Genomic DNA, 15,532 nt, shown 5'->3' with positions numbered 1-15,532 from the left:
CTCTGCTATTTTTCTGTTTCCCATGACCACTTCTCCAGCAGCCCAATGTCCACATTTGACTCTCTTTTGCACTTCTATGTATCTAAAGAAACCCTTGCACTCTTTTATATTACTGACTGGCTTACTCTCATATTTAATCTTCTCCCTCCTTATTTTTTGTTGTTCTTCCTGCTGCCCTTCACCACATCATATGCTTTCTCTTTTGCTTTTAGGCTGTCCCTGACATCCCTTGTCAGCCATGGTTGCCTCATCTTACCTTTAGTATGCTTCCTTTTCCTAGGGATGAATTTTTGCTGTGTCTCCTGAATTTCTCCCAGAAACCCCTGCCATTGCTGTTTCATTGTCCTTCCTGTCAGGCTCCTCTCCCAGTCAATTCTGGTCAGCTCCTCCCTCATGCCTCTGTAGTTGCTTTTATTCAACTGTAATGTCATTACATCTGATTCCACCTTCTCGTTTTCTAACTTATCCTGTTATGGTCATTGCCTCCTTTATGTTGAGCCCCCCCTGACCAAGTCTGCCTCATTGCACAACGCTTAAATCCAGAATTAGAGACAACACCACAGATAGTGGAATCCAAGGAAGACAACTGGAGGCTTGAAGAACACAGCACGCCTTCCAGGGATGCCTAACCTGAACAAGTTACCCTCCTCCCTCCGGACCAACCTCAGGGAATCTCTCTCCCACTGCAACTCTCTTACCTTTTCTCTCCATCTTCGGTCCACCTCCCCCTCTCTCCCTATTTATTCCAGAACCCTCTCCCCATCCCCCTCTCTGATGAAGGGTCTAGGCCCGAAACGTCAGCTTTTGTGCTCCTGAGATGCTGCTTGTCCTGCTGTGTTCATCCAGCTTCACACTTTGTTATCTTGGATTCTCCAGCATCTGCAGTTCCCATTATCTCTGATACCAGGCAGCATCTGGAGGAAGGGAGGAGTCAACATTTTGAGTATTACCCTTCTTCAGTACTGACTTTTCCTTTGACTCCAGATGCTACTTGGCTTGCTGTGTTCTTCCAGCCAACTACTGAATTCAGAATTGCCTGTTCTCCAGTGGGTTCCACGACAGGCTGCTCGAAAAGGCCATTTTGTAGACATGCCACAAATTCCTTTTCTTGCAATCCACTACCAACCTGATTTTCCTCGTCCACTTGCATATTGAAACTCCCCACGAGGATCACTATACCCTTGCCTTTCTTACACGCCTTTTCTAGATCCTGTTGTATCTTGGGCCCCGAATCCTGACAACTCCCAAAATTGTTTTTTACCTTTGCGATTCCTCAACTATACCCACACAGATTCTCCATCATCTGACCCCACTTCATTTCTTGCTATTGATTTAATTTCATTTCTTACTAACAAGGAAACCCCACTCCCTCTGCCCACCCGCCTGTCTTTTCGCTAGGATGCATATCCTCGGATATGTAGCTCCCAGTCCGGATCCTCTTGCAGCCACGTCTCCATGATGCCCACCACATTGTGCCTGCCAATTTCAATCTGAACCACAAGCTCATTTACCTTATTTTGTAAACTGCATGCATTCAGACACAACACCTTCAGTCCTGTATTGACCAGGCAGTAAGTTTCCAGCCAGTTGGATTAGTTAGGAAGTGAGTGAACCCCTTGGGGTCAGAATGTTACTCTGTGAGGTATTATCCACAGACCAGTTTGTTTTTTCATCTGCATTGCAATGGTTTACACACTGTTGGTGTTTGTCTCTGCTGACTGAAGTAACACAACACTATTTAGTGCCTCCTTCCACACCACTCTTGATGTTTATACTCCTGAAAAGTCAATGGTGTGCGTTGCTGCTAATTGAAGTGGGATTTCAATGAAACAGTGGCAGGGGAGAAACTTAAACATGGGGTTTTCCTGCATAAATTGCCTTGTCTGGTTAGCAGTCTGTGGACGATCTCCAGCTGTTCAGTAATCTTGACTAAAGCAAGCAATTGATATTTCAATCAGCTATGCAAGAGCTTGTCTGGGAACTGGACCGGGTTTCTAATATCATGCCTCACCTGAGCTGGGAATGTTTGATGCACACACTAGAGGGAACTTCATTCTGAGACTTACCTCTGCTGTATCCTAGATAATAAAATGTGAGGCTGCATGAACACAGCAGGCCCAGCAGCATCTCAGGAGCACAAAAGCTGACGTTTCGGGCCTAGACCCTTCATCAGAGAGGGGGATGGGGTGAGGGTTCTGGAATAAATAGGGAGAGAGGGGGAGGCGGACCGAAGATGGAGAGAAAAGAAGATAGGTGGAGAGGAGAGTATAGGTGGGGAGGTAGGGAGGGGATAGGTCAGTCCAGGGAGGACGGACAGGTCAAGGAGGTGGGATGAGGTCAGTAGGTAGGAGATGGAGGTGCGGCTTGGGGTGGGAGGAAGGGATGGGTGAGAGGAAGAACAGGTTAGGGAGGCAGGGACAGGTTGGACTGGTTTTGGGATGCAGTGGGTGGAGAGGAAGAGCTGGGCTGGTTGTGTGGTGCAGTGGGGGGAGGGGACGAACTGGGCTGGTTTTGGGATGCGGTGGGGGAAGGGGAGATTTTAAAGCTGGTGAAGTCCACATTGATACCATTGGGCTGCAGGGTTCCCAAGTGGAATATGAGTTGCCATTCCTGCAACCTTCGGGTGGAATCATTGTGGCACTGCAGGAGGCCCGTGATGGACATGTCATCTAAAGAATGGGAGGGGGGAGTGGAAATGGTTTGCGACTGGGAGGTGCAGTTGTTTGTTGCGAACCGAGCGGAGGTGTTCTGCAAAGCGGTCCTCTGGCCATCATGGACCTCCTGCAGTGCCACAATGATGCCACCCGAAGGTTGCAGGAACAGCAACTCATGTTCCGCTTGGGAACCCTGCAGCCTAATGGTATCAATGTGAACTTCACAAGTTTCAAAATCTCCCCTTCCCCCACCGCATCCCAAAACCAGCCCAGTTCGTCCCCTCCCCCCACTGCATCCCAAAACCAGTCCAACCTGTCTCTGTTTCCCTAACCTGTTCTTCCTCTCACCCATCCCTTCCTCCCACCCCAAGCCGCACCTCCATCTCCTACCTACTAACCTCATCCCACCTCCTTGACCTGTCCATCTTCCCTGGACTGACCTATCCCCTCCCTACCTCCCCACCTATACTCTCCTCTCCACCTATCTTTTTTTCTCTCCATCTTCGGTCCACCTCCCCCCTCTCCATTTATTCCAGAACCCTCACCCCATCCCCCTCTCTGATGAAGGGTCTAGGCCCGAAACGTCAGCTTTTGTGCTCCTCAGATGCTGCTGGGCCTGCCGCGTTCATCCAGCCTCACATTTTATTATCTTGGATTCTCCAGCATCTGCAGTTCCCATTATCTCTGCTGTATCCTACCTTGGGAGAATTTGATGGGGACAGTGTAGAGCTGTCCTGTCCAACATATGGCCCATGATCAGAATCTAGCCTGCCATTCGCTTCACTGAATTGATTAGAGGTGCAGCAAACAGTATGAAGGTGAATGCTTCATTCAGACTGACACCTGGAAATGAACCTCCCCATTAAGCATGTGGGTGCAGGGAAGAGTCTGTATATGAGAGGCTCGGTGTCCCTGGGTTGGAAGTCAAGGTTCTTGCTCTTCATGAAAGCACCAGCCTCCTAAAGGATTGCAGTCAAGTGGATGCCCTAAAGGACATGTGAGACAAGGACAGTTTAAGGCGGGAGTGAGAGAGTAAAGGAGAAACCTGTGAGGGGGAGTGTGTATGTAAAAGAGACGGTGAGGAAAAAGTGAGCAGGCACCAGACTGGGAGAAATGGAAAGTCTAGGCTTTTATTTTTTTCATGATTTCTACTAAGGCCATCTCAAAACCGTGCGCAGCCAAAGCTGAACGCAAATGTGTCAGTTAAACACAAGATTTTAGCTTGACTCCTCACCCTGCTGACCAGGAGTTAGGGCTTAGTTTGCCTCTCTTTCTAGATTATCATGTGAAGTAAAAAGACAGATAGGGTTTTGTGAACTTTGCTATGGTATTTTGATGACCTTTTTTAAATTAACTACCACCTTTCTTTTGAAAATTTATCAACTTATTTGGAAACTTTTAGTGATCAAATTGTTTTCTTGACACCTCAACTTTTTATGTTCAAGTTTATCATTACAGTTGTGCCAAATATATTTCCAGCTGATTGTAATACCGAACAAGCCCGATCTTAGTGTTTGCAGTTTATTACCATGTGGTTAATCACTGAACATATCTGAGGCTACCAATGATCTTTAACAAAAGAGTACAAGTTCGTTATGTAAAAGAAAAAAAGCTACATCTGATGGTTTAGAAAGATCTTAACATAAACGGTTAAACAAAGTTTGAACTGTTTTTCAAACAATACACTTTTACTGACACTTGATCCTCATGAAGAATCACTTCTGTCTTAAATGTATAATTTCTTACTTAACTGACTTTATAATTTTGAAGCCTTACAGACTTCTTTCCAATTCTGATGGCCTGAACCTCTCTTCAGTTCTAATAGCTTGAAAACTAATAAACTTACAGCTTACAGACTTCATACTCTCACCTGCTCTTCTGATCTGAACAAAAAAGAACAGGTCCCTGGTCTGTTTTCTCTGCATGTCATATAAGTTTAACTTTGTAAAGACTGCATTAAATAACTCCACAGGCATACAGCTAAGCACTTATCTAAAATCACATGCTTTATTGGAAGTTATGTCTTTAGTTCACTGTTGCAAATGGCTTTCTGACCTCCTTAAAAAAAATTTACAGAATGGCAACCATTCATCTATTTTACCTCCGATTTAAAATTCAGATTTCCAAAGGACAATATATATTTTAAAAATACCTTCAATACACAAACCTTTGAGTGAAAAACAAAATCAAGATGTGCTCGTCAGGTGAGGGGTTTGCACAACCCTGGTGAGAGGGAGCTTTATTTTGTCTACTATTCACAATATCTGTATTGAGAGTGTTTGATAGGGATATATAGAAAGTCTTATCTAAACTCTACTGAAGCACCCTGAGAATACATAATAGTCACAGGCTTTACCCCACTTCCAGAGTAAGCAAATTTGAAAATTGCCTCTTTGTCTGTCTAAGGGACTATCAGGTGCCCAGGTATTATCAGTGTTGTTTATCTGGTAATCTTAAAAAAGGTGAAAAGATTTTAAAAGAAACCGCTCAACATTCCAATTAGCTTTTCAATTCCAACTCAAACATCAGGATTAGAGAAATATTTTTATTCTGCGTGTAGAAGGTATCAACACTACTGTGCTTTGAGTTTATTCAGAAAAGCAGTTGTGATTTCATTTTGCTTCCAGCCAGATCCTGTCGGGAAGGACATTCCACACTATTTTTCTTGGCTTGCAAAACCAGTTCGTTAAACTGAGCAAACATTAAGCGGGGGCTCCCAGGAGGCCACAGAGGCAGTATTTCAAGCAAAGCTGCCTCTGCTCTCCAGGACTCTGAGGGTTTAAAACTTTTGTGCTGGACTCAACAAAATGCAACAAGAGATGTCTCTGACAGTAATGGTCCTTTGTGTGGTTGTCTTCTGCCCTGGTGGTGTCTTCTCTGCCAGGGGCAACGTGATGCATAAACTGGCTGAAAGGAAGCTGTGTGCAGATGAGGAATGCAGCCGTGAGTAATCCTCAACATGTAGCTGAGAAACAGTTCACTGCAAGAATGGGTTTAATGCTACTTTGGGAAATAGATGCATTTCTTGGTTTAACTGACAAGTTTTAAATAAGAAACGCAACAAGTGGAAATCTGTTTTCAACATATGTTACAGGAGGCCATTTGGTCCATCATGTCAGTAATGTCTCCCTGAAAAGGCTATCTAATTAGACCCGCTGGTTGCTTTTACCTCTCTCTAAAATCCTGCGAAATGTCCCTTTCAAGTATTTATTCAATTCCCCATTGGAAGCTACTTTGCTTCCAGCACTTTTAAGTAGTGCCCTCCCAGTTATCATAAACTTCCCATGCAAAACAGGTTTTTCTACTCTCCTCCTTTGTTTATGCCAATTCTCTTAAATGTCTGCCTTTTACTTACAAACCCACCTCCAATAGAAGAAATCTGTCCCCTTATTCGATCCTTAAAAACCCTTCATCTTTTCGACAAGGCAAAAAGCTGAGACATTTTCCCAGTGGCAGGCGGAATGGACTGAACTTTACAAAACACCCTCACCATCTGTTCCACTCGCTCCTTCTACCCCTCTGTCAACTGCATAAAACCCACCATTTTTCAGCCCCTTTCAGTTCTGAATAAGTCATGTTGGACTCTAAATGTTAACTTTGCTTCACTCAGCACAGATACTGCCAAATCTGCTGAGTTTCTCCAGCATTATTGATTTTAAAAAATATCAGAAATTGATTTCACTTCGATAGACCTTTTGCTTTCTCACAGAATTGTTAGAGCACAAAGGAGACCATTTTGCCCATCTTTTCTATACCAGGTCTTCAAATGAACATTTCACCAAGAGCTATTCTCCCCATAATCTTGTACATTCTTCCTTTTCAATTAACAGTGAATTTCCTTTTGAATGCTAACATGAAGTTGCTTCCACCAATCAGGCAGTGCATTTTAGACCCTTAACTACTCACTCCATTAATAAGCTTTTCTGTGTAGTTTTTGCTCCTTTTACCAATTAGATCTATTATTAAGCTGGAGAGGATGCAGAACAGATTTATCAGGATGTTACCAGGTATGGATGGTTTGAGTTATAAAGAAAGGCTGGATAAGATGGGACTTTTCCTACATCTTTTATTCATTTACTTATCCAAATGTCTTTTGGATATTCAGAATCAAGCCCAGAAATATTCAAGGCATTATTTATCAACTATTTGAGGGCAAAACATCAGAGAAGGTCCCTGCTCCTGATTGCTATTCGATGCTGGAAATGGGTAAGAAAGGAGTGGAGGAGTTTGAGAGCTGATCTTCTAGAGGTTTATAAAATCATTAGGGGTATAGGTAGGGTTAACGGTAGGTTGCCTTTTCCGAGTATGGGAGATTTCAAGACAGGGGTCTTAAGAGAAAGATTTTAAAAAGATATGAGGGGTAGGTTTTTTTTTAACCAAGAGAATGGTTCATATGTGAAATGAACTTCCAGAGGAAGTCGTGGATGTGGCTACAGTTACAACATTTAAGAGAGAGTTGGATAAGTAAATGAATAAGAAATGGTTGGAGGGATATGGGACAAGCGCGGGTAGATAGGACTAGTTTAGCTTGAGATTATGGCTGGTGTGGACTCATCGGACCATAGGGTCTATTTCCATACAGTATAACTCCATCTCATTGTTGATCCTCCTGACAAAGTGGGAAAAATTTCTTTGTCCTATCTACTCTATCCGAACTCCTCATGGTTGGTACTTTACTTTTCGTGTGTTCCCATAGGAAGCACACAGCTTTCACTGTGGGGCTTTGTGGGACACGTCAGTGCATCATTGGCTCTTGTCTTGCCGCTGGAGATGTAGTTTGGTGCCTGACCCCACCATTCCTGACATGTTGGCCTAGATTGTTGGTAGATTTAGTCCCTTAAATAAATATCACAGCCAAGAGCTATCTTATCCACTCCCAGCATTGAATAGCAAACAGGAGCAGGGACCTTCTCTGACATTTTCCCCTTAAAATGTTGATAAATAATGCCTTGAATATTTCTGGGCTTGATTCTGAACCAAATGTGCCTGGGCCAGACAATATACACTCTGTTAAAATATTACTTTCCTCATAGATCCGATTTCAATGGCTCGATCACTGGCAGATTACACAGGTCCTGACTGCAGATTCATCAATATCCGTCAGGGACAGATCGTTTACATTTATGGAAAACTCAAAGGAAAGGGACGCAACTTTTGGCAAGGGACTGTGAGTCTGGCACAAGTATCTCTACCAAATTTGTTTAGACATTCGGTGCTGAGACTGATTTCTGCCTCTCACTTTTGGCTCTGGGGCAGACTCCGATACTTTGGTTATTGTTGCTAGTGTTGGGCTGTGGTTACTGTCTGATGTCTATGTGAAACTAAGCAATGTCTGTCTGAGACTGACAAGTAACCGTCTACAATACCAGAAAGTTGCTGGAAAGGCTCAGCATGTCTGGTAGCATCTGTGAAGAAAAACCAGGGTTAACGTTTCAGGTCCAGTGATCGTTCCTCAGAACTGGTCACTCAACCCGAAACGTTAACCCCCGATTTTTTTCACAGATGCTGCCAGACATGCTGAGCTTCTGCAGCAATTTCAGCTTTTATTCCTGATTTACAGCATCTGCAGTTCTTCTGGTTCTTATTATCTACATAACACTGACCGACTGCCTGCCTGAGGCTAATCAGTATCTATGAGATTGACCCACTCTGTCTCAGACAGACCACTCTTACTGTGAGACTGACTAATATCTGAGACTAACATCTGTGTGACCACTGTGCAAGACTCAACGTCTATGACTGATGTGTATTTTTGAGACTAATCTGTGTCTCTGTTTAGGTTCAAGGTGATTATTTTGGAGAGCAATCAACAACTCTTGGATTTTTCCCAAAGTCGATTGTGAAAGAGCTCCAACAACTAGTGACTGAACTTGTGGAAATGCCGACAGTTGTAAGAGCATTTTACTTCTTCTTCATTAGCTATTTGTGTCGGTTGGCATAGAATGATAGTTAATGGCATGGTGGGACAATAGTTGGAATCATGGGGCAATTAGTGTCACAGTGGAGCAACTCAGAAGATTGCAAGATGCAATAAAAAGATGTTCCCTTTCGCAGCTCATCCTCACGACAGCATATCAGAATTAAGCAGAAAACTGCTGATGCTGCCAATCTGAAACAAGAACAGAAAATGCTGCACGACGTTCATTATCAGCAGGCAGAACTGTTAAGTTAGTGTTTAACCTGAAGTGCCTCTCCTCAGAATGGTCCATTCTTGCTTCACTAATACCACATGGTGGTACTGGGCTATAAGAGAGCAGAATTCCAGATGTCTCTCATATCTATGCTGATCTTTGTTCAAACAGCAGACTGACCTCAGCCAGTAGACAGGGTGAAAAGAACCTAGGGATGCCTCCTTGATTGCTGCCCAGTGACCCTAGGTTAAAGTAAACAGGGAAATCAGACAGGATTCCTGTTCCTGCTCTCTCTCTAGTGACACCTACTTTAGCGATAAAAGAGAAATCTGCTGCAATTCCTACTCCTGGTCCTGGCTTAAAGTTGGGGGCGGGGGGGGGGAACAAATCCTCACCTCTAAATTCTGGACAAAGAGGAAAATCAGCTGGCACAGCAGCTCCTGATCACTGCCCAATGCCACCTCATTTAGAAACAAAGGGGAAATCAGTCTTCCAGCTTCTGATCTCTGTTCAGTGACCTCTACATTAGAGATCAAGGGAAATCTGCCAGGGCTCCAGGTTCTGATCACCCCCCCCGCCAAAGAAAAATTGCCACTGATTACAAGCATGTGCATATTGGCCTAGATTGTAGTAAAGCCTACATTTGAACAATTTGATACTACACCGCAGTTGGGTTCAAATATAAAGGATGATCTCAAGGGTGAGCAGGAGAGGAATACTGATGCATGTGGAAAGTGCTTTCCAGTAGGAGTCACTGTCTTCAATGAGGGAATGGGAAGAAATTCAGTCACAAAGATGAGTTTATTACAACCTGTTTGACAACACTCACCTGTATTTGTAGGACTGGGATTTCTACTGTTAGTGAAAGAAGAGGATCAGAAAGGAATCGTGCTCCCACCAGAAAACCAGCCAGTTAGTGCCAATGGAGTGCCATTATTAAGTTAGGACTAAAACACACTGTAAGCTGTCTCACCAGAGACTGTAATAAATGGAATTATAACCACTGGGCTGCTCATGTCTCTAGTTTAAGATTCCACTGACTGTCCGCCAGTCATATTATACAAAAACCAAACAGCAAATGCTGGAAATCAGAAACAGAAATTGCTGGATAAACTCAGGAGGTCTGGCAGCATCTGTGGAGAGAAAGCAAAGTACATGCATTGGATCCAGTGAGCCTTCTTCAGAACAACCTTATCCAGTGATCTCAGTATGTCAAACCACCTTACTAACTACTGCTTCTAGTAGCCTGTCACCCCAAACTTCCTGGAAGAGAAATGAAAAGTACAGTCTCAGCCACATTTACTCTTAGACCAAGTAGGAATTCCCTACAACCAGTTATCATCCCTTCATTATAGCAGGACTTCCACGGAAGAGAGGGTTATCACTCAACTGTCCCAGTGAGAATTCCCCAGAGCTACTGTTCCACGTTTTTAGTCGTGTCTTTCCTGTTATGTTCTATTAACAGTTGATTCACATTAAGAATCCCTCACATTAACCTGAAGTGCCTCTCTTCAGAATGGTCCATTCTTGCTTCAAACAGCAGACTGACCTCAGCCAGTAGACAGGGTGAAAAGAACCTAAGGATGCCTCCTTGATTGCTGCCCAGTGACCCCAGGTTAAAGTAAACAGGGAAATCAATCCCTTCGCATTGTTTTTCCCTCTCAGACTCTGCACTTCAATAAAAATCACAGCAGTTGTGTCTCTTGAGCCCAAATATATTCTGTTGCAGAGTTTTGCTGTAAAGAAATATACTAGTTTCTGCTCTCCACAAAGATGGTGTATAATTATTAGCTGTAATTCCTATACTTGGACACATGATGGCACTTGAGAGCTGCTGGCAGAAAATTGAGATTTTGGTCCAACTTTTGAGAGACAGAAGTAAAATACATTAGCTTTCTGTATGGATTCATCTTTAAGTAGCCAAACTCTAACTAGCTAGATCTATACCCTGCAGTCATTTATTGCAGTGCATCACCACTGAATGCCAGATTAATTAGGTCACTGGGCAGTAGTCATCGCTCATCTCCTCTCCTGGCAGACACATTGATCCTTGTGAACCATTCCTGCGACTGGCTCCTCTCTTGTGCTGACAGTAAAAGGAGCCTGTTGTTCAAACCCCATCGACAATACCGCCACTGGCTGCCTGTAACACTGATCTAAGCCTAGTGCATAAATCAAAACAAGATAGGAGGCGGCGAATAAAACAAAAGTAGTACGTTTTTTAAAAAATTCTCTCGTGGTACCTGGGCGTTGCTGGCCCACCTCCAAATATACAGCACAACCAGAGTTGTGGGAGAGACCTCCTGCTGCAGAAAGCTCCCTAACTTTCCTTTCAGTGTAAAGACCTGTCCAGTCAACCTGTCAGATCACAAGTTATCCTAATCTCTATATTAAAGTCTTAAAATTAGCCAGCAAATCCCATCAGTATTTTCCATCATTAATTCCAAAACAGCTTAAGAAATTAACTGACATCTATTATATATTCAGTTAGAAACATGTACACTGTATGAAAATTGGTGACTGTTGCCCATTATTCTCTTAGCTCTGATTTCATGCCAACACCGCACCCCAGTAAACTCTCATGCAAAGACACAATCTAATATCTCCCAGTCAACTGGGCAACTTGCTTCTAAACGTCAGGAACCAAGCTATCCAAATGAGTACAAAATGCTAGAAAAATTCAGTGGGTTTGGGGACATTAATGGAGAGAGATACAGAGCTAACAGGGAGTCTGATGGGACTCTTCTCTAGACTGGTTCCCCAAGGACCTACCTCAAGTATTTGCTTGACATTAAAAGGGCTGAACTAGAGCGAGAGCCTTTGGCTCCCGCCCGCGCCCCCCCAACCAAGAATCTAATGGTAGAGGCCAATATCCCTATTAGATGCATGTTATATTTTTTAAAAGAAAATGTTCTCATTTTTTCTGCTGAAACACTGACTCATGTGGACATTTTGACATCCACAGATTCCAGGGTCCCAATTAAAATACTTTCATATCTGTGGGTCCTTATTACATTTTTCATGAACTTCTCAAAGTGCATTTCATCAAGTGAATTATTCATGTAGAAGAAAATAACAGCCACTTTTACACAGCAGGAGAAAATGAAATAAACCAACAAATTAATTTGATCTTTAGCAATCTTAATCAAGGAAGAAATGTTGACCAGGATCCACAAATTATCAAATAGTGCACTGAGCTCTTCAAATCCAACTGATTAACCACTGCCTCAGTTCAGAACATCACAGCTTAGAGAATCCTTCCCTTACACTGTTTTTATTTCACATAGTACCGTTAGGATCGAAACTTGTGCGAATGACTAAGGTCATGTCTAAAACACATCACTAAAGGTGAGACAATAGTGTTGTGGTAACATCCAGAGGATCTGGGGACCAGGGTTCAAATCCTGCTACTGTAGCTGATGAAATTTAAATTCAATGATCATTGTCACTGGAACTGATAGATTGCTATAAGCAGTTCCCTGATCCCCATTACTGGAGGAAATCTGCTATCCTTATCTGGTCTGACCTAAATGTGAATCCAGAGTCACAACAATACAGATGTCTCCTAACTGCCCTTTGAAACAGCTTAACAGATCACACACTTCAAGAACAACTAGGGCTGGGAAATAAATTCTGACCCTGCGAACAATGTCCATGTTATTTAAGAGGAGGCGATAGCCTAGTAGTATTATTGCTAGGCTATTAATCCAGAAAATTCAGCTAACATTCTGGGGACCTGGACTAGAATGACCCAATGGTGGAATCTGAATTCAATTAAAAAAACCTGGAATTGAAAATCTACCGATGACCGTGAAATCATTGCTGATTGTCAGAAAAACCCTCTGGCTTACTAATGTCCTTCAGGGAAGGCACCTGCCATCCTCATCTGGTCTACCCTATGTATGACTCCAGACCCACAATAATGCGACTCTCATCTGCCCTCTGAAATGACCTAGCAAGCCATTCAGTTCAAGGGCAGCTAGGGACATGCAATAAATGCAGGCCAGCTAGTGAGGCCCACATCCCACGAGTGAATTTAAAAAATCCCATTAAAGAATACATTTTTAAAGAATGCATTTTTAAACAACAGCTGCAGAATCCCAATGCACTCAGCATCCCTTTGCCAAACAACTTGAACTGACTAAAAATAATAAAACAAGTGCAAATATGGTAAGTGGCAAAACACTGGGAACACACGCCCTTGACATCAAAGCACAACAACACAGTTCTACAAGCACCTGCAGCTATCAGAATCTTTTCTAATTATGACAACAGGTTGTTCTGCCAAAAGACTTCACAATCTGCATCTCATCAGGTAGCTCGCACATACTTCCACATCAGACAAGGGCTGGAATTCTGATGGATAATCACCAACTCATAACACTGACCTAGGTATTTGTCAGAGTAGTGCAGACTCCATGAAACACTGCAAAATCCCAGACACAGCAGATTCTGCCGGAATTGCCAGGCAAGCTGAAGACTGCAGTAGAGACAACCCTCTAAAAGTACTTACTAAAGGCAGAGAACTCAAGGCTCCCACTTCAGTTAGCCAGGTAAATGGAGACTATTTAAAAACGTGGCCTGATGTCTAGGTAACTATCATGCAGATGTCTCCCAACCCACCCCAGATACACCTCCCTTGACATCTTGAAACTAATTTCCACAACTAGATATCCCAAAACCCGGTACAAACCCAACCCCTCTAACGAACCACCAGAGCCATCACACCCATTCCTCCACCGTTGCCAGATACATCGTACCTCCACTCCCTGATGACACTCTCTCCTCATCTCAATGGACCTGACAGCACTTCAGACTCAATGGTCCTACTTCCCCCAATCCCACCAGCTCTACCCTCCCAAACCAACCCTAAGCACTCCATTTACACAGCATCCTAACTCTTTAAACAGATGCCACCTGAAAAACCACATTTACCTTCGAGGTTTATGGGTAAGTTGCCAGGGCTGGAGGGTTTGAGCTGTATGGAGAGGCTGAATAGGCTAGGACTATTTTCCCTGGGAGAGGTCAGAGCTTGAGGAGTGACTGTATAAAAGTTTATAAAATCATGAGGGGCATGAATGGGCTGAATAGCCAAGGTCTTTTCCCCAGGGTAGGGAATCCAAAACTAGAAGGTGCAGGTTTAAGTGAAGGGGTTAAGACTTAAAAGGGACCTTAAGGGACAACTTTTTCATGCAGAAGGTGGTGCGTGTACAGAAGAAGCTGCCAGAGGGAGCAATGGAGGCAGATGCAATTACAACATTTAAAAAGCATTTTGATAGGTATATGAATAGGAAGGATTCAGAGGGATATGGGCCAAATGGGACTAAATTAATTTAGGACATCTGGTGGACATGGAAAAGTTGGCCTGAAGGGTTTATTTCCATGATATACACCTCTATGACTTATTTGCCCTTTCACAGTAGCTGTTTAGGTGTGTTGGTGGATATTTAAATTGCATAACATGGCACACTGACTGCTGTGAAGGGGTCTTGGTTTAACTTCCCCCAACTATCCTGTAATACGAAGGAGCTGTTAGATTTCAGGTATAATCTGTATATTTCTGAAAGAACGAGGATTGGAATTCGTGGCTAGAAATGCACAGCTCAGGAAAAAAAGCACGGAGCGAAGCAGTAATCTGATCATGATTGCCAATGCACAAAATATCTGGGTCACAAATTTGGATTCTACGCTCACAAATCCTGCTGAGTGTTTGCAGCAGAAACTATTTATATTAAAAACTTTTCAGTGTCTGTGTTTATTTGCCTTTTGCCATCAGTGCCAGCATCTTAAAAGCTATTGTTAAAGGTTTTTTTCTAAAATTTCTACTTACAATCAGATAGCCAGCCATATTACAACAAGAGCAAAATCCAACAGTTGCTGAAAATGAAAATAAATAGCAGAAAGTGCATCAAGTCAGGCAGTGACCTGAGACCAAGTGCCTGATTTAGTGTAGTGTATCGGGCCAATGAATTATACTTCCTCTGTGCAAAATCAGATGCAGCTTGAACTGCTCACTGGTTCCCGTTCTCTGTACGGTGACTCCAGCTATTGAGATGCAAGGGAAATCAGAACTACTCTGAACCACAGTAACTACACAGGCTGTAGGAAAATCATTGCTGGCCCTTCCGGACTCTGAGGGTTGCAAACCCAACCAACCAAATCCCATTACCCCAAAATAGTTAGAATAAGCAGCCCAAGCTCTTGAGGGTATGGAATTCCAAGGGCAAACTACTGCAAAACCATCTCACATTTAATAATCTTGCTCCCCAGAGGAGCTCGAACAGTTCATCCACTTCACCAACACCTTCCACCCCAACCTTCAGTTCACCTGGGCCATCTCCAGCACATCCCTCACCTTCATGGATCTCTCAGTCTCCATCTCAGGCAACCAGCTTGTAACTCATGTCCATTTCAAGCCCACCGACTCCCACAGCTACCTAGAATACACCGCCTCCTACCCACCCTCCTGCAAAAATTCCATCCCCTATTCCCAATTCCTCCGCCTCCGCCGCATCTGCTCCCACGATAAGACATTCCACTCCCGCACATCCCAGATGTCCAAGTTCTTCAAGGACCGCAACTTTCCCCCCACAGTGATCGAGAACGCCCTTGACCGCGTCTCCCGCATTTCCCGCAACACATCCCTCACACCCCGCCCCCGCCACAACCGCCCAAAGAGGATCCCCCTCGTTCTCACACACCACCCAACCAACCTTCGGATACAACGCATCATCCTCCGACACTTCC

General features: G+C 43.6%; 1 protein-coding gene across 1 annotated transcript; it reads left to right on the top strand.

Moving 5' to 3' along the window:
• The first annotated feature begins 5,353 nt into the window (after window positions 1-5,353).
• On the top strand, window positions 5,354-9,788 carry LOC125447658 (melanoma-derived growth regulatory protein-like). The gene is made up of 4 exons (XM_048522269.2): window positions 5,354-5,597; window positions 7,688-7,821; window positions 8,434-8,544; window positions 9,627-9,788. The coding sequence occupies exons 1-4, from the start codon at window positions 5,462-5,464 to the stop codon at window positions 9,645-9,647; spliced, it is 402 nt and encodes a 133-aa protein (XP_048378226.1). The 5' UTR covers window positions 5,354-5,461; the 3' UTR covers window positions 9,648-9,788.
• Window positions 9,789-15,532: the final 5,744 nt, after the last annotated feature.

The sequence above is a fragment of the Stegostoma tigrinum genome, chromosome 39 (assembly GCF_030684315.1).
Source record: "Stegostoma tigrinum isolate sSteTig4 chromosome 39, sSteTig4.hap1, whole genome shotgun sequence".
In the NCBI taxonomy this organism is placed as follows: Eukaryota; Metazoa; Chordata; class Chondrichthyes; order Orectolobiformes; family Stegostomatidae; genus Stegostoma; species Stegostoma tigrinum.
This window is presented reverse-complemented; position numbering and strand designations above follow the sequence as displayed.